Source organism: Citrus sinensis, chromosome 7, assembly GCF_022201045.2.
Source record: "Citrus sinensis cultivar Valencia sweet orange chromosome 7, DVS_A1.0, whole genome shotgun sequence".
NCBI classification, from domain to species: domain Eukaryota; kingdom Viridiplantae; phylum Streptophyta; class Magnoliopsida; order Sapindales; family Rutaceae; genus Citrus; species Citrus sinensis.
In genome coordinates, this window is record NC_068562.1 from 23,617,867 (window position 1) to 23,643,577 (window position 25,711).

Genomic DNA, 25,711 nt, shown 5'->3' on the forward strand with positions numbered 1-25,711 from the left:
ATTGCATAATTATGGCATTGGCAATTCAAATTCAACTAGTTAACATGATAATAATGGAATATTTAAGTAACTTCAAGATACCAGCAAACACAGCTAAATAACTCAATCATGCATGCAAATAAATTACTTTTCAATTGAGACATAATTAAATAGAAACAAGAAAGTCAAAGATATTGTAATCGCAGATTAATGTAATTATAAGTAATATTCTTTGCAGTGCTTGAAGAGAAGAAAAAATTTGAAGGGTGGAGCTTTTTCTCATTCATTTTCGAACTAAATAGAAGTACAATAAACATTCTCTGTATCCAAATTCTGAATTCATTTTCGAACTGAATAGAAGTTTAAGGACAACAAACATTCTCTGTATCCGATATACACCAACACCTCCACAAAAATTCCGAAAGCAATGTAAAATTTCACAAACATTTTCACAATATAAAATTATACAACAACACCTTTGACTTTACTTGTACAATTTCAGACTGCCAGCAGCAACCAACACCTCCACAAATTTAACCCCACATAAGCTTCAATTCAAACACAATTTCAGACTGCCACAATATAAATTAAAAAAAATAACCTGCAGCGGTGAAGATTAAAGATGCGGGCTGAGTGATGAGTGGCGGTTAGAGCAGTGAGGCCCGAAGTCGAGCGGCGTGAAATCGTGAGCGTGAGCGTGAGGGACCGAGGTCTTTGACGGCGTAACCACGCTTGAAGATTGTGAGCGTAAGGGACTGAGGGCTTTGAGCCTTTGACGGTGAGCGTGAGGGACCGAGCTACTAAATGCATGAAACTATGAGGGACCGACGACTTTGACGACGTCACCACGCTTGAAGAGATGCGCCACCGCTGACCGTGATGCAAGGGACCCAGGGAGAGGCCGCGAGTTGTTGTGCAAATTTTAATGTACTCGCAAGCGCACGAATCTGTTGTAGTATAGACCAATGGTGACGAGTGTCGATCCCATGAGGAGGTGGACTTTAATTATGTGTAGAATTAATTTTGTAAATGAGTGGTTGGATTTATGGTGGAAATGATTTGGAATATGCTAAGACTTAAATTAAAATGGCGAGAATAAATTCTAAAATTGGAATTGCAATGGAGAGAATAAATTGAAGAGAAAATCTATTAAATTGACGTACTTGGGTATCTGGATCTGTATCAACATGCATCATGGGCTAAATAATCCGTATTAATGCCAATTAAATCATGAGGGGGGAATCCACACCTCATGAACCACGCTCTAATCAATATGGTGCTAAGGGCTTATCGTGCCAAATAATAATAACCTTGTACTAGAGGGCCGGTGAAACCAAGGCGGTACTAGATAAGATTAGTATTGTTTGTCAACGAGAAGTCAAAACATCCATAAAAACTAGAGGGGAAGAGAAAATAAATTTACCAAATAAAGCCCATGACACATGTTGAGACTTCACCTTCAACCCAAGCTTGAAAGAAAATTAGCCACTCATAATTGAACTAGGGGCAAAATGAGAATTTATTAAAATACGAAGAAAATACAAGATGGAGAGAGAATTACAGAAAATGGATCCCAAAAATGGATTCAGAGATATCAAATTAGGGGGGAAAGGCCCCCTTTTTATAGATATATGGAGTAAATCATGGCCATCGGATTAAAAACAGTTTGGACGCTCAGGATTACGCCACGTCATCAGTCAACAGTCAACGGTTTGACCACGCGGATGAACAGTAACACAGTTTGACCCGGATGAACAGTAATGCGGTTTGGTTGAAAATAATCCTGTGTGATGCATGCATCGTACGCGAGATTTTTCGTCCACTGATATGCTGCCACGTCACCATCAACAGTACATAAGAATTTTAGTCCAACAGGATCGTGACACCTCATCAGTCAATGCCACATCATCGGTCAATGCCACGTCATCGATCCGTCTATGTGAACAGTGCTGTGAACAGTAACGTATACAGTACTGTATATGTGAATAGTACCGTACATGTGAATAGTTCCATTTTTCATTTTATGCTCCTCCTAAGGTTTTCGACCGTCCTGAGTTCAAATGTGATGTCCGTTTTGCCGTCTGATCTCTCCTTTATTGTGAAATGACTATAATGCCCCTAAAATACATAAATTACTTAATTAAAATAAAACACACGTAATTAAATCACAAGAATGTTAAAAACATAAAAGTAAGGGTTGTTAGTAAGATTTGAAATGTAAAATGATGGTTTTCTCCTTTATAAATATGCATTTTCTAACACTCAACACACCCCCTAACCAGCTTATTGCTAGTCCCTAGCAAATAAAGCGAAAACAAAATTCAAATTCAAAATGATTTTTTTTTGAAACACTCGTATTTATTCAATCAGATGAATGATAGCAATCAAATAAAAGTATAAGCATTATCTCCAGTCTAAAGAAATATCACACCCATATTAACCATTCACATGAATCAGCCCAGTAGACTTTGTTATAGTTACTTTCAAGAATGACATGTCAAACCCCAAAATCTCACTGGAAGTAGTGACACTCTCACAAATAAATTAAACCCAATAAAAATAGTCACTCTAATGAATGGTAATTGAGAGAGAAAATAATAAAGAAGTGATATCACATGCTCTCACCAAGATGAAATAAATATGCCCTCAGCTTAGAAATAATATGATCTCAAGTCAAACAAAAATGCTAGTCAACCCACTTTATTTATCTTTTTTTTTTATTATACATCACTACATCTTTTTAGCCCATATAACTAGCTTCTACTTCAAACTATAGTTCCTTAAAATCAAGACGGACTTTTATTAGGACGTAACGTAGGCTAGGGACATGGCTAACAAAGAAGGAAAATAAGGAAAACAAAGTATATGTTTGAGAAAAATGCAGAGATTTTTTTTTTTAAGAAGATGCGAGGTGGATTTCACCTATTGTTGTTATTTTTATTCTTTTGAAACAACAACTTTTGTTTTGTTTTGTTTTTTTTTTGCTTTTATTTGGCATAACTTCACTGAACAAAATAATTATTTACATTTTCTCAAACATAAATAGGTGATGGAACTTATAAGGCATCGGGTAATACTCCAAATCAGAGTGGGTCAAGATGATAAGTTGACAAAGAAAATGTTTTTTTTTTAAAGGCTCAAAAGGGTTAACTATGGATATTTAATAAAAGGGATGGCTAGAAAGGCTCAAACGGATCAAAGATGGCCTTTCTATCGTCTTTTAGGGCTCTAAATAATCATCCATATCTACTAGTTAGATGGGCCTCCAAATGTAGCAACACACATTTTTTTTCTTTTTTTTAATTTTACATTTTTTTTAAGGGTTAACTCAAAAGAAATCTAGAGATCATGTATAAAATAATAAACTGCTAAGCTGTATAGAGAATGGGCAAAAGGGTTACTCTCCAAGAAAATGATAGGCTCAACAACTCACTTGGCACTTATTTATGACATGTTCATTCCTTCAAGCAACTCATATTTGTCTCCGACATCAACATGTAAAGTAGCAAACATAGCGTAACATCACTTAAGACCAAAGATAATACAAATACTAAAATTTGAAATTAATCATGTCATCTAATGTTAAAACAAACCACATAAATTTTTTTTTTTAAACAACATTCTACCCCCCAACCTATTCTAAACATAAAAGAAAAATATGCATGCAGAAATGTGAAAATAATGTAGAAAAATTAATTAGAAAAGTTACACTTAAAATGATAGAAAAAGAAAATGATTTTTTTTATAAAAAAGATGCGTTTCTAGAGGCACTACACTCCATATTCAGCCATCTTCGACTCAAAAGTTGGAAAATGTATATTTATAGAGGAGAAAATAAAAAGAAGAAGAAAAATAAACATAAAAACAGAATAAAGAAAAAGAAAATGTCTGAATTTTTTTTTAGTTTTTTAATTTTTTTTTAAACGATGAAGATGCGTTTCTAGAGTCATTAGACTCCATATTCAGCCATCTTCAACACAAAAAGTTACAACAGTTAGTTTCTACAACAAAAAATTAGTAAAAACTTAACCAAAATTCCATAATTGTCGATTATTCCCTCCCCTCAACCAGAACAAAACATTGTCCTCAATGTTTGAAAGGAAAGAAGTAGAGTTTAGAAGACATCACCTGGGTGGTGCAGCACAGAAAACAATATTTACAAGCGGAGAGTTAAATATAATTTGTACTTCTTACTGCGGCTACTGTTACCATCATTATTTGGATGCTCCAACACAAAGGTCCAGGGGTCTGGCTCTGGTCTATAAGCTTGTAACATATCAAGTAGCTCATTAGCAGTGTGAGCATAAATAAAGAGTTTTTTCGCATTAGAGGGAATGAAATAGTTTTTTATTTCATGGTTAAGAAATGCAATAAAGCCATCATAAAAGTTATTGACATTTAACAAACCGATGGGTTTCTGGTGGATGTGCAGATGGGCCCAAGATGCTAGTGTGATAAGTGCCTCTAGTGTTGCAAGATCTCTTGGAAGGAAAATAAAAGCATCAGCATGATTAAACATTTCAGTTATTCTTTCTTGCATACCTGAGACGACTAACTCTTCTCCAGTTGATGAGTCAGACGAACTGCCCAAAGGTTTTAGGGCTCTTGGGATAATGCCTAACACTTGGCTGCCTCTGATAAAAGCTGCTTCTGAGACCATTTTTGATAACCCTCGATTACCTCCTCCATACACCAAGTGTAATTTTCTCGCTGCTATGCTGCGACCAAGATCTATGGCTGCCTCAACGAACTCTTTATGTTTGCCATATGTAAATCCAGAAAGCACACAAATGTTCTTGAATTGTCTATTTGGAGTAGCTGCCATTGGGATACTTCTCAAAAAATAATTCGTGAGTGCTTGACAAAAAAAAAATCACATTTAAGAGTATTGGTGACAATGGGTCACAGTTGTGTATGAGGTAACATGTCAGTGTCAAATAACGTGTAAAGCACGTGGCTCGCGAGTCAAAAAGGAAACAGTAAAAAGGAAAAAGCAAACAGTAATAAAATTATTAAGGACAATAATACACACAATAAAATAATAGTGAAATAAAATAACAGTAAAGTGAAAGGATATTTACAGGTAGTTGCGACTGTGGCTCACATCTTCCTCTAGTTTTACGTCCAGAAACGGCTTGAACGCCCTCTATGGGTCGAGGATAGGCTTCCTATCCAGCTTTCTTATAAACTGGTAAACATGGTCGTTTATAGTCAGATTCCCGAGACTATATTGTGCATGCTCTTTCTGGAATAATGGCCATAACTGGAGAATCGCTCCTTGCACATATCCACTGGGATGCGTTTTAAGAGACAAAAGGATATCATCCAATGACTCCTTATTCAAGCTATCCCTAATGAATTGAATCTTATCTTCCCTGTTATCAGATATCATTCCTAAAGAACATGGGTTTTTATTGCAACTCATTCTGGCACACTTATGACAAGCAACAGAAATTCTTCGGGCTCGTCGTTTTCTTGCATAATTTCCTTTACCACAACCAGGCATGTATGCAATAAATTTTGGAGGTAACTCACCTGCCGATCGTACTTTAGCCTCGATTAACCAACGGATGTTAGCAGGTATGTTATTCCTCATGAGTAATCGCATGCGTTCGGACCGAGCTTTATAGATCGTAAGGAGGGCATTCTGAGGAAGTGAAGGTAATCGCTTGTGAAGCTTCGCTAGAATCTCATTACTGTCCATACTTTCGCCTCAGAATATTAGTTATTATGGGAAACTGAAGTAATCGACTTGATTGTCACGGAGTACTGTTATCCGCCACTTCACCGGGGTAACAAACTAAAGCACACAAAGAGAAAAACAAATTAAAACACACAAAGAAAATTAAAATTGTCCTCTTATTGAATTTACCTCAAGCTCCAACTGGATGTCGTAAACACTTCTCTCAATATCTCTGAGTTGGCTTTCTAGACCCTCAACATAGGCTACTAACTCTGGTGGTTGTAGAGCCCAAATGCGACGTGTTTTACAAAATTGAATCTGCCTTTTGAGATGAGTTTTGACACGTTGAAGTGGTTTAAGAATGTTCAGGAGGAACGGTCTAAGTAAGGTACTCATGATTAAAAAAGATAAAAGAAAACTTAATAGTTAAACAAACACACTTATGCAAAAATAATTTCAATTAGCAGAAGAATAATATAAAGAAAGAAAAAAAATCAAATCAACGAAAAGAAAAAAAAATCAATTCAAATCTGGTGGGTCACTCAAATTTATTTCGGTGTCTTCTCCATGTGGTTGGTATTCTAGATATGGTTTTAATCTTTGACCATTAACTTTAAACGTGACACCGTTCTTTGGGTCCTTAATTTCAATTGCCCCATGTGGAAAAACAGTATGAACAATAAATGGGCCAAACCAACGAGAGCGTAACTTACCTGGGAATAGGTGCAAGCGAGAATTGAATAAAAGCACTTTCTGACCTGGAGTGAATGATTTTCTGATAATTTGCTTATCATGGAAGACTTTCATTCGTTGCTTGTAAATCTTGGTATTTTCGTATGCATCATTGCAAATTTCTTCAAGTTCTGCCAACTGTAATCTTCTTTCTGAGCTGGCTTGCTGCATGTCAAAATTGAATTTCTTGATGGCCCAATATGCACGATGCTCGAGTTCCACAGGTAGGTGGCAAGCTTTTCCATACACTAGCCTGTAGGGTGAAATCCCAATCGGGGTCTTGAAAGCCGTTCTATATGCTCATAAGGCATCATCAAGTCTTAATGACCAATCTTTTCTGTCCGGCCTCACCGTCTTTTCTAATATGTGCTTTATTTCTCGATTGGAGATCTCAACTTGGCCACTGGTTTGCGGATGATACGGGGTCGCCACTTTGTGTGTGATTGAATACTTTGTCAAAAGAGATTTGAATGCTTTGTTACAAAAGTGGGCACCACCATCACTAATTATTGCTCGAGGGAATCCAAAGCGTGAAACAATGTTGCTTTTAAAAAATGCTATCACCACTTTGTGATCATTGGTCCTACATGGAATTGCTTCTACCCATTTTGATACGTAGTCAACAGCAACCAATATGTATTGATGGCCAAAAGATTGGGGAAAGGGTCCCATGAAGTCGATACCCCATACGTCAAAAATTTCAACCACTAAAATTGGATTTAATAGCATCATGTTCCTTCGTGTAATGCTCCCCATTCGTTGACACCTATCACATGAAGAACAGAAAGTGTAAGCATCTCGAAATATAGTTGGCCAATAGAAACCACATTGTAAAACTTTAGTCGCTGTTTTCTTAGCGCTGAAATGGCCTCCACAAGCTTGTTCATGGCAGAATGAAAGGATATTCGGAATTTCACTTTCTGGGATGCATCGTCTAACAATTTGCTCTGCACAATACTTGAACAAATACGGGTCATCCCAAAAGAAATTCTTTATTTCTGCAAAGAATTTAGCCTTGTCTTGCTTGGTCCAATGCTCTGGAAGTTTACATGTAACAAGATAATTAACTATATCAGCATACCAAGGTAATACTTCCACATTCATTAATTGTTCATCTGGAAATGACTCATTCAATGGTAATGATTCTGTAATTGTGTCAAAATGGAGACGAGAGAGGTAGTCCGCCACAACATTCTCTGTGCCTTTCTTATCTTTGAATTCCAAGTCAAACTCCTGTAAAAGTAACACCCAACGAATTAGTCTGGCTTTTGCATCTTTCTTTGTGAGAAGATATTTAAGAGCAGCATGATCCGTGAATATAATTATTTTACAACCAATGAGATAAGATCGAAATTTTTCCAATGCAAACACTAATGCTAGCATTTCTTTTTCAGTAGTTGAATAGTTCAACTGTGCATCATTTAATGTCATACTAGCATAGTAAATAATGTGGGGAATTCGATCAACTCTTTGTCCTAATACAGCTCCTACTGCATAATCAGATGCATCACACATTAGCTCAAATGGTAAGCTCTAGTTTGGGGCCTGAATGATGGGTGATGATGTCAACAACTGTTTTAATTTTTCAAACGCCATAAGACATGAATCACTAAAGATAAAAGGTACATCCTTAGCAAGTAAATTGCATAAGGGTCTAGAAACTTTGCTAAAATCTTTAATGAAACGTCTATAGAAACCAGCATGCCCAAGGAAAGATCTTACTTCTCTGACTGTTTTGGGTGGATGAAGATTAGAAATGAGATCCACCTTGGCTTTGTCAACCTCAATACCTTTGCTCGAAATGATGTGACCGAGAACAATACCTTGTTTTACCATAAAATGGCATTTCTCCCAATTTAAGACCAAGTTCTTCTCGATACATCTCTACAGAACTAGTGTTAGATGATGTAAACATTGATAAAACGAGTCACCAAAGACAGAAAAATCATCCATAAAGACTTCAAGGAATTGTTCCACCATATCAGAAAAAATGCTCAACATGCATCGTTGAAATGTAGCAGGTGCATTACATAATCTAAATGGCATTCTTCTATATGCAAATGTGCCAAAAGGGCAAGTGAAAGTAGTTTTCTCCTGATCTTTTGGTGCTATGGGAATCTGATTATATCCTGAGTAGCCATTTAGAAAGCAATAAAATTCATGGCCTGCTAATCTATCAAGCATTTGATAAATAAATGGTAAAGGAAAATGGTCTTTACGTGTGACAGAATTCAACTTTCTATAATCAATGCATACACGCCATCCTGTAGTTACTCTAGTGGGTATCAATTCATTATCGGCATTGGTAACTACAGTGACTCCTGACTTTTTGGGGACAACTTGCACAGGACTGACCCATGAACTATCAGAAATGGGGTAAATGATACCTGCGTCTAATAGCTTAAGGACTTCTGTTCTAACAACTTCTTTCATGTTAGGATTTAACCGACGTTGCATTTCCCTAGTAGATTTAGCATTTTCATCAAGGTGAATGTAATGCATGCAGTCTACTAGGTTTATACCTTTTATGTCTGCTATGGTCCATCCTAATGCCCCTTTGTGCTCTTTCAAAACATCCAACAACTTACCTTTTTGTTCGTCATTTAGGGGTGATGAGATGATTACCGGCAGAGTCCTTTCTTCTCCCAAAAATGCATATTCCAGAGTGTTGGGTAATGGTTTGAGCTCGAGTTTCGGTGGTGATTCTGATGATGGGATGAGTTTCTTCTCTGATGGTGCTAGTTGCTCAACTCTTGACTTCCATTTATTAGTGTCCATAGATGGTGCTGAGTCAAGCAAGGCGTTGACCTCATCGACCGATCTGTCAATATCAAAATCCAAACCAAAGTGAGTTAAACATGTTTGTAAAGGATCACTAAGGTTTGAAACAAAAGTATCATCAACTAATGCTTCAATTAAATCCACATCAACAATTCCATCATCTGCACTGTGAGGTTGTTTGGCAATGTTGAAGATGTTCAGCTCCATAGTCATGTTGCCGAAAGATAACTGCATATTTCCAGTCCTGCATTGAATGTGAGCATCCGCAGTTGCCAAGAAAGGTCGGCCTAGAATAATGGGGATGTGCTTCCTTGAATCCTGTATTGGTTGAGTGTCAATTACAATGAAATCAACAGGAAAATAAAACTTGTCTACCTGGATAAGCACGTCCTCCACAATACCACGAGGTATTTTTGTGGACCGATCTGCAAGTTGTAACACCACTGGAGTTGGGTGTAATTCTCCAAGTCCAAGTTTCACGAATACAGAGTAAGGCAAAAGATTTACACTAGCTTCTAAATCCAACAAAGCATTCTCAATTGTGTGGTTCCCTATACTACATGAGATAGTGGGGGAGCCTGGGTCTTTGCATTTTAAAGGAATTTTATGTTGGAGTATAGAACTAACGTTTTTTGTTAAAAATGCCTTCTTTTGAACATGCATATTTCTCTTTTTAGTACAAAGGTCTTTAAGAAACTTGGCATAAGATGAAACTTGTTTTATAGCATCAAGTAAAGGGATATTAATACTTACCTGTTTGAAGATTTTGAGAATCTCACCTGTGGATTTTTCCTTTTTTCCTTTCGCTAACCTCTGAGGAAATAGAGCTTTCGGAACGTATTCTCGTGGGTTGGTTTCTTCTTTCTCCTCCGGTGATGATTCCTCAACATTCACAGGTACAATTTGATTTTCTTTTGTCACCGGCATCTCCACTTTGTTGTCGACTTCTTTTCCTTTTCGCAAGGTCATTACTGCTTTGACTTCCCCATGCTGCTGTGGTGAACTGGTACTTGCTTCATGCACTCCTTTAGGGTTAGGCACTGGTTGACTTGGAAACTTACCTTTCTCAACGGTCATTGCCAAGGTCTGAACTGAAGAAGCAAGTTGTCCCACCATCTTCTCGAGGCTTGAAACTGATTGGGCTTGTGAGTTGAAGCCCGCTCTCAATTCATTTCGTAGTCCATCAATGGTGCGGTTCTGTTGCTCAATCGTAGAGTGAGTAAGATTCTTGAGATTCTGGAATGAATCCTCCCATGGTCTAGGTTGAGAGTAGTTTTGGTTCTGATTGTATGGTCTAAATGGGGGCTGAGAGGCTTGAGGAATTTGAGGAATTGGTGGAGCTGGAGCTGCTGGTCCATTTTGTTGGAATCCTTGAGACCATGAAAAATTGGGGTGGTCTCTCCATCCAGGGTTATATGTGTTGGAGTATGGGTTGTAATTTGATGGCTTTCTCATTACACCTATGGCATTGGCTTGATCGGAGTATGAGTCAGGGTCATGTGGTTCTGTTGATTTAGCAGTCGATAACGATGCTATTTGTCGAGCAAGACCTTCAACTATCTCCTTGACTTCTTTGATTCCCGAAGTTGACTCACCAATGTGAACCTCATTTACTCCCTTAATTCTTCTAGTATTCCTGAATGATCGACTCCGTTGTTGGGAATTATCCGCTTGTCGCTGGAAGAATTCCCAAATCTCTGATGCACTTTTTGACATTAGCTCTCCTCCACTTGTTGCCATTAGCCATTCTTGCACATTTGGTAATAATCCCTCTAAAAAGTATTGGCATTGGTGCCATTTCTCGTACCCATGATGTGGACACTTCAAGAGTAGCCCATTGAATCGCTCCCATGTTTCGAAAAACTGCTCGTCCTCTCTCTGGATAAACTCCGAGATTTCCCTGCGAATAGCGTTGGTTTTATGCACCGGGAAATATTTATTCAAAAATTTCATTACCATTTGTTCCCATGATGAAATGCTATTAGCAGGTAAAGTATTTAACCATGAACGAGCTCTATCTTTTAAAGAAAATGGGAATAGTCTAAGTTTAACATCATCGTCTGAAAAATTTTCATATTTAAAAGTTTGACAAATGGCATGAAAATCATTCAGATGATTATATGGATCCTCATTTTCTAGGCCATAAAATGTGGGGAGACAATTTAGCACACTGGGTTTTAATTCAAAACTCCTAGCAGCTACATTTGGGTATCTTATACATGATGTGCTCAAATTTGCTAAAGGACTGAAATAATCTTTAAATGGCCTCTCCTGTGGTTGCAAATCCATTTTATTTTTTACTTGTTTGTGTGTGCGAAGTGTTTTCTCAAGTTCAAGGTCTATAGGTTCAAGATTGGGTACTAATGACCTTCGACCATGCATGCAAAACAAATAAAATAAAAAATAAAGATGCGAACAAAATAAATAAAAATAAAGAAGAGGGAGGAATTACGATACTAACCTTATTGCGCTATTACAAACTTTCTATAAAAATACACAAAAATAAATACGTGAAATAAATGAACTAAAAAGAATTAGTAAGATAAACAAAAATTACAAAGAAAAAAAAATAACTTGAAAATTAAATTACAGAAATTTAAAGAAGAGAAAAAGAAAAGAAATTACTAACCTCTAAATGCGGATTCACTTTTTTTTTTAATAAAAAATACAATAAAACAAATAAAAGAAATTATTCACAAAAATTAATTCTATAAATTAAAATTACTTACCTCCCCGGCAACGGCGCAAAAAACTTGTGCAAATTTTAATGTACTCGCAAGCGCACGAATCTATTGTAGTATAGACTAATGGTGACGAGTGTCGATCCCACGAGGAGGTGGATTTTAATTATGTGTAGAATTAATTTTGTAAATGGGTGGTTGAAATTGTGGTGGGAGTGATTTAAATTATCCTAAAATTGGAATTGAGATGGCGATAATAAATTCTAAAATTGGAATTGCAATGGCGAGAATAAATTGAAGCGAAATCTATTGAAATGACGTACTTGGGTATCTGGATCCGTATCAACATGCATCATGGGCTAAATAATCCGTATTAATGCCAATTAAATCATGAGGGGGGAATCCACACCTCATGAACCATGCTCTAATCAATATGGTGCTAAGGGCTTATCGTGCCAAATAATAATAACCTTGTACTAGAGGGCCGGTGAAACCAAGGCGGTACTAGACAAGATTAGTATTATTTGTCGACGAGAAGTCAAAACATCCATAAAAACTAGAGGGAAGAGAAAATAAATTTACCAAATTAAGCCCATGACACATGTTGAGACTGCACCTTCAACCCAAGCTTGAAAGAAAATTAGTCACTCATAATTGAACTAGGGGCAAAATGAGAATTTATTAAAATACGAAGAAAATACAAGATGGAGAGAGAATTACAGAAAATGGATCCCAAATGGATTCAGAGATATCAAATTAGGGGGGAGAGGCCCTCTTTTTATAGATACATGGAGTAAATCATGGCCATCGGATTAAAAACAGTTTGGACGCTCAGGATTACGCCACGTCATCAGTCAACAGTCCACGGTTTGACCACGCGGATGAACAGTAACACAGTTTGACCCGGATGAACAATAACGCGGTTTGGTTGAAAATAATCTTGTGTGATGCATGCACTGTACGCGAGATTTTTCGTCCACTGATATGCTGCCACGTCACCATCAACAGTACAAAAGAATTTTAGTCCAACAGGATCGTGACACCTCATCAGTCAATGCCACATCATCGGTCAATGCCACGTCATCGATCCGTCTATGTGAACAGTGCTGTGAACAGTAACGTTTACAGTACCGTATATATGAATAGTACTGTACATGTGAATAGTGCCATTTTTCATTTTATGCTCCTCCTAAGGTTTTCGACCGTCCTGAGTTCAAAAGTGATGTCCGTTTTGCCGTCTGATCTCTCCTTTATTGTTAAATGACTATAATGCCCCTAAAATACATAAATTACTTAATTAAAATAAAACACACGTAATTAAATCACAAGAATGTTAAAAACATAAAAGTAAGGGTTGTTAGTAAGATTTGAAATGTAAAATGATGGTTTTCTCCTTTATAAATATGCATTTTCTAACACTCAATACAAGTCACCGATCCGACGAGGGAGATAGCTGGATTTTGGACTTTAGGTTTAGGAATTAGGGTTACGAAATTAGGAATTAGAAAAAGGGAATTTGTGATTTAGCATTTTATATTTTTGATTTTGAATTTTGATTAAATTAATTTGTAAATAATTGGACTGAACCAATAAGTTCTTCGGTTCAGTTTTGAACCGAACCGAATGTAAACCAATTGGTTCTTGTAATTTCAAATCATTTGGTTTTTTACCTTAGAACCAAACCGAACCGAATTAAGTTTTTTCGGTTCGGTTCGGAAAAAACCGAACCGTTTGTCCAGCCCTAAAAAGCACTATAAAAGCTATACTTGCGGGAGAATTAAGGAGACAAGAAGGCAGCCGCACAAGAAGAATTTAAGCCAAGAGAAAAAAAAAAGAATAGAGCAGCAGCCACAAGTCTTAAGCAAAAGCCGAGGGTAGCAAGAATAATTTGAAGGAGGAGGAATACGCATTAATTCTTGAGTTTTTCTTTCCCTCTTCTCTATTATCTTGCTTGAATGTTTCCAATTAAATTCATGAATTCTCTTTCTATTCCCATGAACTAATTTATTTTACTAGGGCTACGATGTAGCCTAACTATGAAGATTTAATTCCATAAATCTGTGTTATTTTTAATTTATTATTCCATGGTTAAGTGTTCATTATTGTGTTTAATGCTTTTAAATATCTGGCCAATATTTAAATGATTTGAGGATACATAATGAGACTGAGAGGAGATTTATGTATTTTTGCTCTGTATAATGAATGCCATGAATTAAACGAAAGACAAAGATGTGCCAACGTGATTCATGCAGTTTTTCTAAAAGTTTCCATAGAGCTTAATGAATCTTTGCATATTTAAATTCACATAGAGATATAGTAGGTTAATACATGGAGATATTTTTGATATTACTCGAGAGAGGATATTGAATAGATTAGGGAAATTCACTGTCAACATGGGTAATAAACTTTAATAGTATAGATGGAGGATTAAATTGGATTGGTTATAGTGAAATCAGATGTCCTAGTGTTTTAATCTCTTGGTATTTTTTATTACTGCATGTATCTTTATTTAATTTTTAGTTATTTTATTTTATTTAATTTTAATCTAAATTCGCTTATTCGATTGTTCAAATAAATTAGAGTTAGAATAATTTCGGTAGCTAATAGGATGTACAATCTCTGTGGGATGATACTCTACTCTTCATTATATTACTTGTGCCGACTAGTAAACTTGCTAATTTACACATCAGAAGCAGATCTAGTATATGACATTCTTGTCTCCTCCAAAAGAATTAGCATATCCTCCATTACCAGCCATATTATTTCTAGTATTAGCCTTGTTATAATTGTGTCCTTTTTTAGCAAAGTTTGCACTCATATCATGCATTACTTCAAATTGAGCCTTTCTTTTACTCATCTCAAGTCTTATTTCATGACTTAATAACATTGAGAATAAGTCTTCAACAAAGATCTTTTCTTTCTCTAGTCTAGTTGACTCATAAGAATCATCCAATCTGGCCAGAACATGCATGATAAATTCATTTGATGAGAGTGCATTACCTCTAATTGCTAAGCTGTCAGAGATCTTTTTCATTTTGTTAAAGTAATCATGGATGGATAGTGATCATTTCTTAGTATTCTGTATTTGCATCAATAATGGCATGTAACGTGCCTTAGATTGAGACATGAAGATCTCAGCAAGCCTTTTCCACAGTTCCTGTTAGGTCTCACAACTTAATCACCATTATTAACACATTATCCACCATTAAAGAGAACATCTAGGTTTAAAGCATCTTATCAGTCTTCTTAGATGCAATGTACTCTGGATTTTCAATTTGCCTCGCAGGAATGATTTCAGATTTGTTTGATTCTTCATCTGATTCAATTAAAAATTGAGTAGAACAAGGTTTATCTCCATTGATAAAACCTTCAAGACCGTTTCCAATTATTAAAGCTTCAACTTGTGTTTTCCACACAAGGCAAGTAGCTCGATCTAACTTCACAGGTTGAATGTAGGTAAAGGATAGTGAAGATAATGCTGAAGTATTTACATTTGCCATGATTGCAAGGCTCTGATACCATGTGAAATTTTATAGTAAAGTGTTTGGTTTCCAAGAATCAAAGAGAAAATATCAGATGAGAAAGAAAGAAAGTTTGTTTCATTTCACTTAACTGAATGAAGTAATACAGAGGCTAGTATTTATATTACATTCACAAAACAAACTTAACTAATGTATCACCAATAGCAATTTGATAGTTGTACAATTTATAACAGTCTAACACCATGCTGGCTTACACACTCACGTGAGTGTTAATTAACTCTCTTAGCACCAGCTAAGCTTCTCAACAACCTGAGCAGCCTTGAGGTTACTGAAGAAATCTGGAGCTTTCTAGAATATTCCTAACAATTTTAGGAATAGAGATTCACGATCATAATCATATTCATGGCACCTTTTCATCATCTTTATCTTCATCAATTGTTGCCTTCCCTAAACTAAAAAGGCTCAAGTTAAGTCGTATACATGAACTGGAAGAGTGGGATTTTGGAAAAGAAGATATTACAATTATGCCACAGCTGTGGCCGCTAGGAATTGCTTTCGCTCTTCTCTCTCTAGGGTGCTGGTGGTCGATAGTTGTATGTAATGTTGAGGAAAGAGATTCGGATGAAAGAGGTTCGACGGGATATTCCGGAACATGTCTCCAATCATCGTACAAGATTGAAACATTATCCCTGACCACAACACCAATATACGATCTCAGTTTAGTGATACTTTCTCCAACAGGAAGTCCATAGTCATTATAATCGATTATGATTTTGTTGTCAGGTGTTAATTTCATCAAATGCTTTATCTTTGTTTTTTTTCTCCTCGTTGATTTCTCATCACATTCGGGCTCACTCATCTTTTCATTTTCTTCTTTGTTAGACATATCACTAAAATTTAAAACCAATGCACAAATTATTAATCAAAACAGATTGCAAAAAACACAGCAAGTGAATGTAAATACTCTCATCATAACCTACTGATTTATTCTTTAGATAAAGGTTCATATATGACCATGTTCAAAGATGAATATTCTTTAGATAAAGGTTCATGTATAACCATGTCAACACTCCCATCATAACCTACTGATTTATTGAATCTTTGACCCATTGAACAAACAATTGATTTTTTTGGATCTACTTGATCTTTCACATAAAATGCTTGCTTTGCATGTGAAGCTAAAATGAAACAATCAAACTTATGACCAACACGATTAAAGATCAACGATAGTGAACCCTAAATCATTAATCTTAACCCACCTACTATCTACCCAGTCACACTTAAAAACAACTCTCTTAGCCATGAGATATTCAATCTCCCAAATCTCAACAAGGACCTCACAATACTCCATCACACTAGTGTGTGGATTTTCATCCTTTGAACTTGAAACTTGTAATGTTGTTGTTGAAATGTTGACTCCACTGTTTTCTATAACACGGTTATTATTGTGGTCCTTAGTTGTAAATTTGAAACCAATGATAAAATACCCTGAATATGCTATAACAATAGAGCTAGGTTTGTTGGCCAACCACTTTACTGTTTTTGGTACATGTATACCAACTGTAATATCATTTGCTACCTGCAATTAAATAAACACTTATAAATTTTAAAAATAAATGAAACAATGTTAGTTCAAACTAGTTATGTATTCAAACTTTATGTTGTAACCAAATAGTAAAGGTATGAGCATGCTCAATTTCTAACTAGTGACCACGTTTTGACTGCTTTGGGTATTTTATTTGCAAGTACAATTTATGCTCCCTACAATATCATTATAAAAATATCAGTTGTTTTAAATTTGCTATAAGTTAAATTAGTTTTCAACATAACAGTCACCAATTATAATAAACTTACTTGATATAATTTTCACACTCAATGGTATTTTCCAAAACACAAAGATGTGCTTGCTGCAACAATGAAGCATCAACCACCATAGCTTTTCCTCCTCCTAAGGGCTTTTCAATTGTATAATCTACCATGCAACTAGGTGGCAGTCCAATGAAATCATGATTGGACAATTATTCAGCACAAAATTCAAGTGCTTCCTTTGCCACATAACATTCGGCAATGCATCCCTCAGGGCGACAATGGTTTAAAACATAACCCTTTAGCAATTTCATGTTTCTCTCAAATGAATACATCCAGCAAAGGTGAACAGGTCCACATAATCGGACTTGGTCAACAAGATGTACCGTCAAGTGGACCATTATATAAAAAAAAATAAGGTTGGAAAAATTGTTCAAACAAGCACATAGTGACGTAATGTTGTTTTTCCAATTTGTCAAGAGATTTTGTTTCTAGCACCTTACTACACAATGCATTAAAGTAAAATACTCCTGAAGTGTGGCAGTAATGAGATTTAAGACCTTGAAGCCGATAATAATCCAAGTTTACAAGACTTCTGAAGTTGGAAGAATAACCTTATGGAACTTTGGTTTCAAACAAAGTTTGACAAAACATTTTTTTCTTTTTTACTCAAGGTGTAAGGTGCTGTAGATATGGAATTTTTATCATTTTCACTATGAATTAATTTGCCCCTAATCTATAATTCAATTAGATCTATTCTAGCCTTGACCCCACCTTTTGTTTTTCTAGGTTGATGAAGTAATGTGTCATAGATGTCTCATAAATATTTTTCTCAATGTGCATCACATCTAACACATGGCGAACTAATAAATGTTGCCAATATTCTAAATAAAAAAATTTGATTTTCTTTTGAATAATTTGTCAATATCATTATCACAATCATCACGCTTTCGGTTACTGCCTCTATGCTTACTATTCTTATAGTTAATACCATCTACCAGTTTTAAAAATTTCTTGAGTAGACAAAGTTTTTGAAGGTTCATCCCATTCTGCCTTATTATTGAAACCTTCTTTAATGATCTAAATGAGTGGTCATGTGGTAAAAATCGATGGTGCCCTAAAAATACACACTTTTTACTATGTGTAAGCCATTATAACTTTTTGTCTTGGCCACAGACTGGACAAGCATAGTAATCTTTAACAGTACAACCTGAAAGATTCTCATATGTAGGAAAGTCACTAATAGTCCACATCATGATAGCCTGCAAATTGAAGGTTTGCTTTTTAAAAGCGTCATAAGTTTCTACACCAACATTCCAAAGGGTTTTCAAATAATCAATTAAGGGTGCTATGTAGACATCTAGATCATTCTTTAGTTGTTTAGGCCCAGATATCAACAAAGACAACATAATGAATTTTCTTTTCATGCACATCCATGGAGGAAGATTGTAAATTACCAACACAACTAGCCAACAATTGTAGGTAGAGCTAAGAGTGCTCTGTGGATTGGCCCCATCAGTTGAGAGAGGTAGACAGAGATTTCTATATTCATGGCTAAAATCAGACCACTTGGAGTTAACTAAATGCCATACTGGTGAATCTGCTGGATGACGAAGTTTTCCATCTCTAGTTCAGTGAATAGCATGCCAAGTAAAGTTCTCAGCAATTTGGGGCGATTGAAACATATGTTTGAATGTAGGAATAAGAGGAAAATACTATAATACCTTTCTAAGCACCTAGTTACTCCTTTTTTTAACTTTGTTTTTTGTTTTTCCACCTATACTCTCCACAGGTAGGACACTTATTCAAATATGCATACTCTTTATAGAACAGAATGCAATCATTCTTGCATGCATGTATTTTCCCACAATTTAATCCTAACACTCTCATTGTTTTTTTTTTTTTTTGGCCTCATACATTGACTTTAGAACATTATTCATTTCTGGAAACATGTCAGAAAGAACTTCTAACAAAGCACTAAACCCTTGGTCAAACCACTTATAATTCCTGTTCACATTATACAATTTCATTAACCCTGACAACTTAGAATACTTTGAACCTAAATACCAAGGCTTCTCAGCATCCCCAAGTATATCCCTAAAACACTTGGGATTTTGATCACATTGTTCATAAGCATCATAGATTATGTCCTCGACATTACTGTGATCTTGGAACCTAAATTCGTGATTTTCATAATATTTTGGGCAACTTGCAGAGGCTGCATTTGAATCAACCTCTCCATGGTTATCCCAAACTATGTATGTTGGTAAAAAACCATTTTGAAATAAATGACCCTTTATTCGTTCAGGAGTATGGAACTCTAGGTTGAAACACTCTGTACAAAGACATCTAACTGATCTATGATTTTTAGAATTAAGCGTAGCAAAATTCACAAACCCCTCAACTCCATCTTCATTTTCTTTGGACACTTTTGTTGGCCATATCCAAGATTTATCCATTTCAACAATGATGCATATTAATGTAAAATTTTATTTAATTGAAACAAATGGGGAAATTAAGTTGCCATGCATCATTCCCAACATACAATAAATTATTAAATTAAGCAATCACGTATCATTCCCAACATACCCAAAATTGTTAAATTAAGTAGCCATGCATGCCTTCCTCACATGTAAAGCAACAAAGGACAAAACAAGACATTTGTTGTCAAGGAACCCATTATCACAAGTCACCAATGTATAGCTAAAGTGAAAATGTATTTATGTTAAACATGTATTCATATCTTCAGCAATCAAACACCTTCTCGTAATTTTGTAGACGATTTTAGCACAGCAGTAGAACAACAATTTATAAAATTGAATTAGTTGAAGAAACAATCTGCCAACCACATGCAAACTAGAACAATATTAGTACTTTTATCAGTAAATATATTGATCATGGTCAGAAAGGTAAATTTATTAGTAAATATATTAGAATCAATATTCATATAATATCAATTTCAAATGACAGATTGACAAGTACATAATATAAATTAGAAAGAAACAATGAAAACACCTCAACCAATAAATACGGTTTTAATAGTATATCTAGGATGACGAGGAAGATGAACTAAATTTCTGCATACTACAGTCAAATTCACAAAATCTTTAAAAATTCAATACCAAGGCTATTCATATGATTCCAATTGTAAATGAAAGGTTGATAAGTGTATAATGTGATGTGGAAACAAGGTATGAAAAAATCACAGCCAATAGATACAATTTTAGAAGCTTATCCAACATGGTGAGAAAGGTGGATAAAATTTCTACCTCTTATAAGTAATTTCATAAAATCATTACGAATTCAAAATGCTATACATATGATACTAGTTGCAAAAGAAAGCTTAATTAATGTATAATTTGAAATAAAAAGAAAATAAGCAAATAACTTATCCTTAGTACAATAATCAATAACTCATACATTTTGTCAAATACCTTAGAGGCACAATTTTGTATCATCTTCTTTTGAAAAATCGTGTTTTAAATTCTACCAGCACAAATACCATACCCAACAACAGAAAAACATGTAAATGTTAAAAAACAATACCCAGCCCAAATTGGATAAAATTAAAAATAAAACTAGCTCCAAGTGTTTCAAATTGATGTTTTCCATTATTGGATATTGTTATTTTGATGAGAGATTAAAGAATAAAGTAGCAGATAATATGATATTTCAGAAATTAAATGAAATTAGCCCCCAATTGCTTCTAAAATAAAGGATTCTACTATTGATTTGATTATAGTCAAAATTGAAGAAACTATAATGGCTTACTTCTTTTGTAGGTTTGACAGGCTTGTTGCTTGAATCCTCTTTTAAATCTTCTTCTTTAGAATCGCTAGGTGATGTGGCTTATCAATTTCTATTTGCATATTCAAAGAAAGGCATGCTTGTTAATTAGTATGTATCTGGCCGAAGGGTGATTGAAGTGAAAAAGCTAGCAAGAGGGATTTAAGGAAATTGAAGGGGATTTCGATTTCAGTGGAACAAACAAGGGGCCTTAAATTTGAGTTAGAAGAATAAAGATTCTAGGGTCACAACTTTTGTCGATTTTGTTTTAGGGTTCCTGTAGAAAGCAAGGAGGGAAATCGATTTTAGAGGGAGGGGGAAATGAGGAGCCAAAAAACTTCCAACTGTTCAATTTATAGCGATAACGTTTTAGCAATTAGAATGATGCCGTTTAGATTTAAGAAAATTGAAAAAATTAAAATAAAATTAAAATTACTTTTCCAATTAGCATTAATGCTTGGTTATGATACAATTGTATCAATGATCACTGACACTTAGATGTAAAAAGTTTTAAAATCCGCTTAGGTCATGAAATGCTGGTGCTTTTTTATTTAGCATCATAAACGTAGTTTCAGTGTTTCTCATTTTTCTAGTAGTGAATAAAAGTAAGATTGAATGATTCAAATGAGAATATGTCAATTTAATGAAATTAAAAAGAAGTAATACACCTAAATAAAGGGATATTATCAGTCTAACCTCAAATCAAACTAAGAACAAAATTCTTTCAAGGTCATAAAGCAAACAACCTAAGCAAAATGTTGTCTAAAAAATGAACATGCATGCAAAGTTAATAAATAAATAACAATTAAAAACTACGTAAAACAATAATTATGGACACCTATATCATCACAATGCAAATATAACAATATCTCAAGCGATGGATTAGACCACCAAGAAAAACCAGTGTGAGTCGTGCCAAGATTATTGAGCTTTTTAAATTAATAGATACAAATCATTATCACGCCCTAATTAATTAATTTTGTAATTTTCTTCAACTAAACACAAAAACTTTTATGCTTGAATAAAATTAACATATTTTTTGTTTAGTACTTATCTCTTAATCTGTATAATACTGGTTGGCAAATTTGCATCCACCAAATTTCTAACTAAAAACAAATGTTATTTTATATAACCGTTTTTTAAATGCAAACATCAACGGCCTGAGGAAAACTTCATTATAGGAAAAAGAAAGATGCATACACCTAAAACCTAACACTGTATAGGTGTTTATTTTCTATGAAAGAAATTGGGGACCGAATATTATGAAAAGTAATTTTTTCACCTGTTGTCCCTAAGCAAACATTTTCCACCATGTGTCTTAATTTACCATGAAAAGTAATTTTGTCATCAAGCTCATTTTCATTTCGCTATCATGCAAAACTCTTTAATACATTATTAAGGTAGGAATGCAAGACTATAGTTTAGAGGTTTATAGACTTTTGTATAGAATTAAAATAAATTTATGTGCAACAAGTCCCGCATTGGGCATTACCTTATTACCTGAAGAATTAGACGAAAATAAACACTTTTAGAAATAATACTACATTCAGCCCATCCTCCAATGTATTGATGTCATACATCACTACAATTAATATACCTCATAAATCTCATCCAGATATTGTTAGAACAAGAAATTCTTGGTGAAAATCATCACTTATAACTCAAGAACATTCATTTTGTATCATCAAGAATTAATAACACATTATTCAGAAGCGTACCTGAATCTATAATGCTGCATTGCTTTCTAAGGTTGTGTGGTTGGTATTCTAGATTAACACATTCTCCTAGATAATCCTGTAATTTTCTCTACGCTCTCTCTGATGATAGGATGTCAGAAAGAGTAGAAAGATATTTGTGACCTTCGGACCATGACCATTTATATAGACAACTCTTCCATTGTTTTTAGGTATTTCTATTTCAGTCAGTCATGAAAGTAGAAATTATCCTCAAGCCTCTATACATAAAAGGACTATACTCTATTAGATACATTAAAGCTCAAATTACCAAAAACCTTAATGGGTCACTTTTAATTGAACTTAGCATTATATGCAACACATAATTATTTATATATAAGCCCAACATTGGATTAAAGATCTAACAATATTAGATTAGAAAATCCAACAATCTCCCACTTGGGCTACATGTGTAACCTTATAATTATACTTTGCGAAAATAATTGTGTGAGCTCAACCTTATTGTCATTACCAAAATGTACCTATAACCAATCTAGTCCATCAATCATACCAATATAGGATCAAAGTGGCCTTCGTTGCACTATCATAACTCAACCCATCAATGATTGTTATGCTAATACAAGTGAATGACATGGATCATAATGTGGATATGTAGTATGGAATTTCATGAAATGTGATCTTAACATACCTATTTCCAACTGGTCCACCTTAAACCTTAGTGAGATCAAACCATACTAAATTTAGAGTGTGAATAAACTAATTTTTTTTTGTAGAAAATAACTTTAAACATCTATAAACCGAAATAACTGAAAAAGTATCTGTAACATAAGACATCTAAAGTGAAAAACTGAAACGACCCGCCCCGCAACTCCCCAGGGCGAGTCTATCTAAACTCGTAAAATCGAAACTATTCTATAAAAATTTCGGCAGAGTCTCCCTTATAAATAAAACATATCCAATCCTGCAAATTATAAAGCAACACTCCCAAATAATTTAATATCTAACCATCCTCCATAACCAACTTCTCAAATCAAAATATCAAACATCACCAAAATCATCCGAATATTAAAATACAACGATTATCCTTAATAACATAAAATAATAAATAAACACAGCTCGCAAAAATCTCAAATATAATAATAATTAAATCCACGACTCCTAGCACCATCACGTGGCCACAATATCACACTAACGTTCGCTACTGGGTTGACTGATGTACCTGTAAATCTCCTGTAGGGGGGGAAAATATAAAATAATAAAAGAGGGGTGAGTATAAAACTCAGTAAGCTCAGTGAGTGGATAGTAGTTACTGACAATTTAATAAATTTATTTAAAAATGATTTAATCTTTCTCAAATCAATTTCTCAAATTGTTTCTCAAATCAATTTCAATTTCTCAAAATATCATAAGAACTTGCTCAAACTCATTTAATACAAATCAGTTCATTGAAACACTATAATACATATATTTGTATAAAATCGATGGAATCATATAATACTCATCATATCAAATACTGAATACTAAAAACTGTCATCAAACAAGTACCCAGGGAATAATCTGATCATATCCGGACCTCGACGGACGGGCAATGACGTACTATCTGGGTAACGTCACTCCCCGGAGCTACAATGGATAGATGGGGACGATCTCATCTCATATCTCATATCTCATATCTCTTATCTCATATATCTGTACTGTGCATGCATAAGCCCCCAAAAGGCAAAAGCGCCCGAACACACGGCCCAAAGCCTCTATGTGTGTCCCGACGGGCCCCAAAGGCCTCTATCTCATCTTATCTGTATCTCTTGTCTGTATCTCTTTTCTCATCTCATATTATCTGTTTCTCTGTATCTGGAGGGAAGGGTACTGTCTAATGATTTCAAAAATAACATATACATAAACATAGAATCTCATATGAAATCTCATTTTCTTTCTATTCAACATATCTCAAAATCTGCTCAATTCTAATATCATGCCTTTACTCAAAAACGCTAATAAAATCATTAATCAAACTCATTCTCAATAACAATAAAGACTGACACATAGATAAAAATTAATTTACCGGAAAATCATTTAATCGAAGCATTAAATACTTATCATAAAATCAGCATATACTATGAAAATAGGTTTTGTATATTCCACTCACAGTGATGATGTCTAGACTCGGTATCAACAACGTCCGCGGGTTGATTCTCGTTCGCGGATGCGGATCCTCCTAATCACGGAAACACTATAATTATTCTCCGTAAATAGAAATACAACCAATTTAATATAATAAATCTCGAATCCTATTAACGATAAACTATTCCCACATGAGTAAAATTACCAAAATACCCCCAACATCAATATTTTACCAACTTATCCTCAAACTTCATTATTTTACCAAATTATCCTCATATTCGTCAATTACCATATTGTCCTCAATCCAGATTACATAAATTAATCACATTGTCCGAAATTACGAAATTACCCTCAGTTCGTAAAATTACCGAAATGTCCTTAACGTCTTAAATTCCCGAATTACCCTCGAAAGCATAAATTACTTCACTGCCCTCAACCAACATTACCAAAATGTCCATTATTTACATAAAATTACACAATCACCCCCAAAAGTCCATGAATTTACCGAATTGCCCCTCGCCGGTCAACGGTGACCGGACTTCAGTCAACGATGACGGGGAGCTTAGGTCTGCTAGTTCCGACCTCGGTGAGTGCAATGGTGGTGGCCGTGAGTCGCCACGCGCGCTACCGGCGGCGGATCGAAGCTCTAAAGATCCGTAAGTTTCCGGTGATCGTTCGGCGGTTTTCCGGCCTCCCTGGTGATCGTGGTTGGTCGGAAATTGTTGCTGAAGATGTGAAGAACTAGTTCCAAGTGGTGGCGCGTCACAAACCCGGCGGAATCAACGGCGACGGAAAAGGATCTTGGCCGTGACTTTCGAGCTCCAATCGCCGACGTTCTGGCCAGTTTTCGGCGACGAGGACCACGGGGATACGACGGTCAGCTTCCAAGCTTCAGATCGGTACCAAGCACGGCCGGTAAGGTGGCCGGAAACGGGAGAACTCGTCGGGTCAATATCGCGGAATCGG

At 35.2% G+C, this 25,711-nt stretch overlaps 1 protein-coding gene, 1 long non-coding RNA gene and 1 other non-coding gene across 11 annotated transcripts; 1 reads left to right on the forward strand and 2 right to left on the reverse strand.

The window, feature by feature from the left end:
• Positions 1-249: 249 nt before the first annotated feature.
• LOC102624241 (uncharacterized) lies at positions 250-21,282 on the reverse strand. Of its 9 annotated transcripts, none has more exons than XR_008050639.1 (3): positions 20,916-21,282; positions 17,193-19,982; positions 15,434-16,027 (listed from the first exon to the last, which is right to left on the reverse strand). XR_008050639.1 is itself a non-coding variant. In XM_052431451.1 (2 exons), the coding sequence occupies exon 2, from the start codon at positions 11,555-11,557 to the stop codon at positions 8,279-8,281; it is 3,279 nt and encodes a 1,092-aa protein (XP_052287411.1). In that variant the 5' UTR covers positions 11,558-13,131; positions 20,916-21,282. The 9 variants fall into 9 exon arrangements, 1 of the variants encoding a protein (XP_052287411.1); XR_008050641.1 differs by having other exon boundaries at positions 17,193-20,000; XR_008050638.1 differs by having other exon boundaries at positions 20,579-21,282.
• LOC127899007 (small nucleolar RNA R71) lies at positions 10,980-11,083 on the forward strand. Its single transcript, XR_008050775.1, has one exon. It is a non-coding gene; the product is annotated as a small nucleolar RNA R71 (small nucleolar RNA).
• Positions 21,283-23,691: 2,409 nt separating the features above from the next.
• LOC127903849 (uncharacterized) lies at positions 23,692-25,383 on the reverse strand. The gene is made up of 3 exons (XR_008056732.1): positions 25,251-25,383; positions 24,771-24,839; positions 23,692-23,843 (listed from the first exon to the last, which is right to left on the reverse strand). It is a non-coding gene; the product is annotated as an uncharacterized LOC127903849 (long non-coding RNA).
• Between the last annotated feature and the right edge of the window lie 328 nt (positions 25,384-25,711).

Bases quoted from the DNA above. Each gene is read 5' to 3' on its own strand.
- LOC102624241 (XM_052431451.1), bottom strand. From the start codon at position 11,557: ATGCATGGTCGAAGGTCATTAGTACCCAATCTTGAACCTATAGACCTT.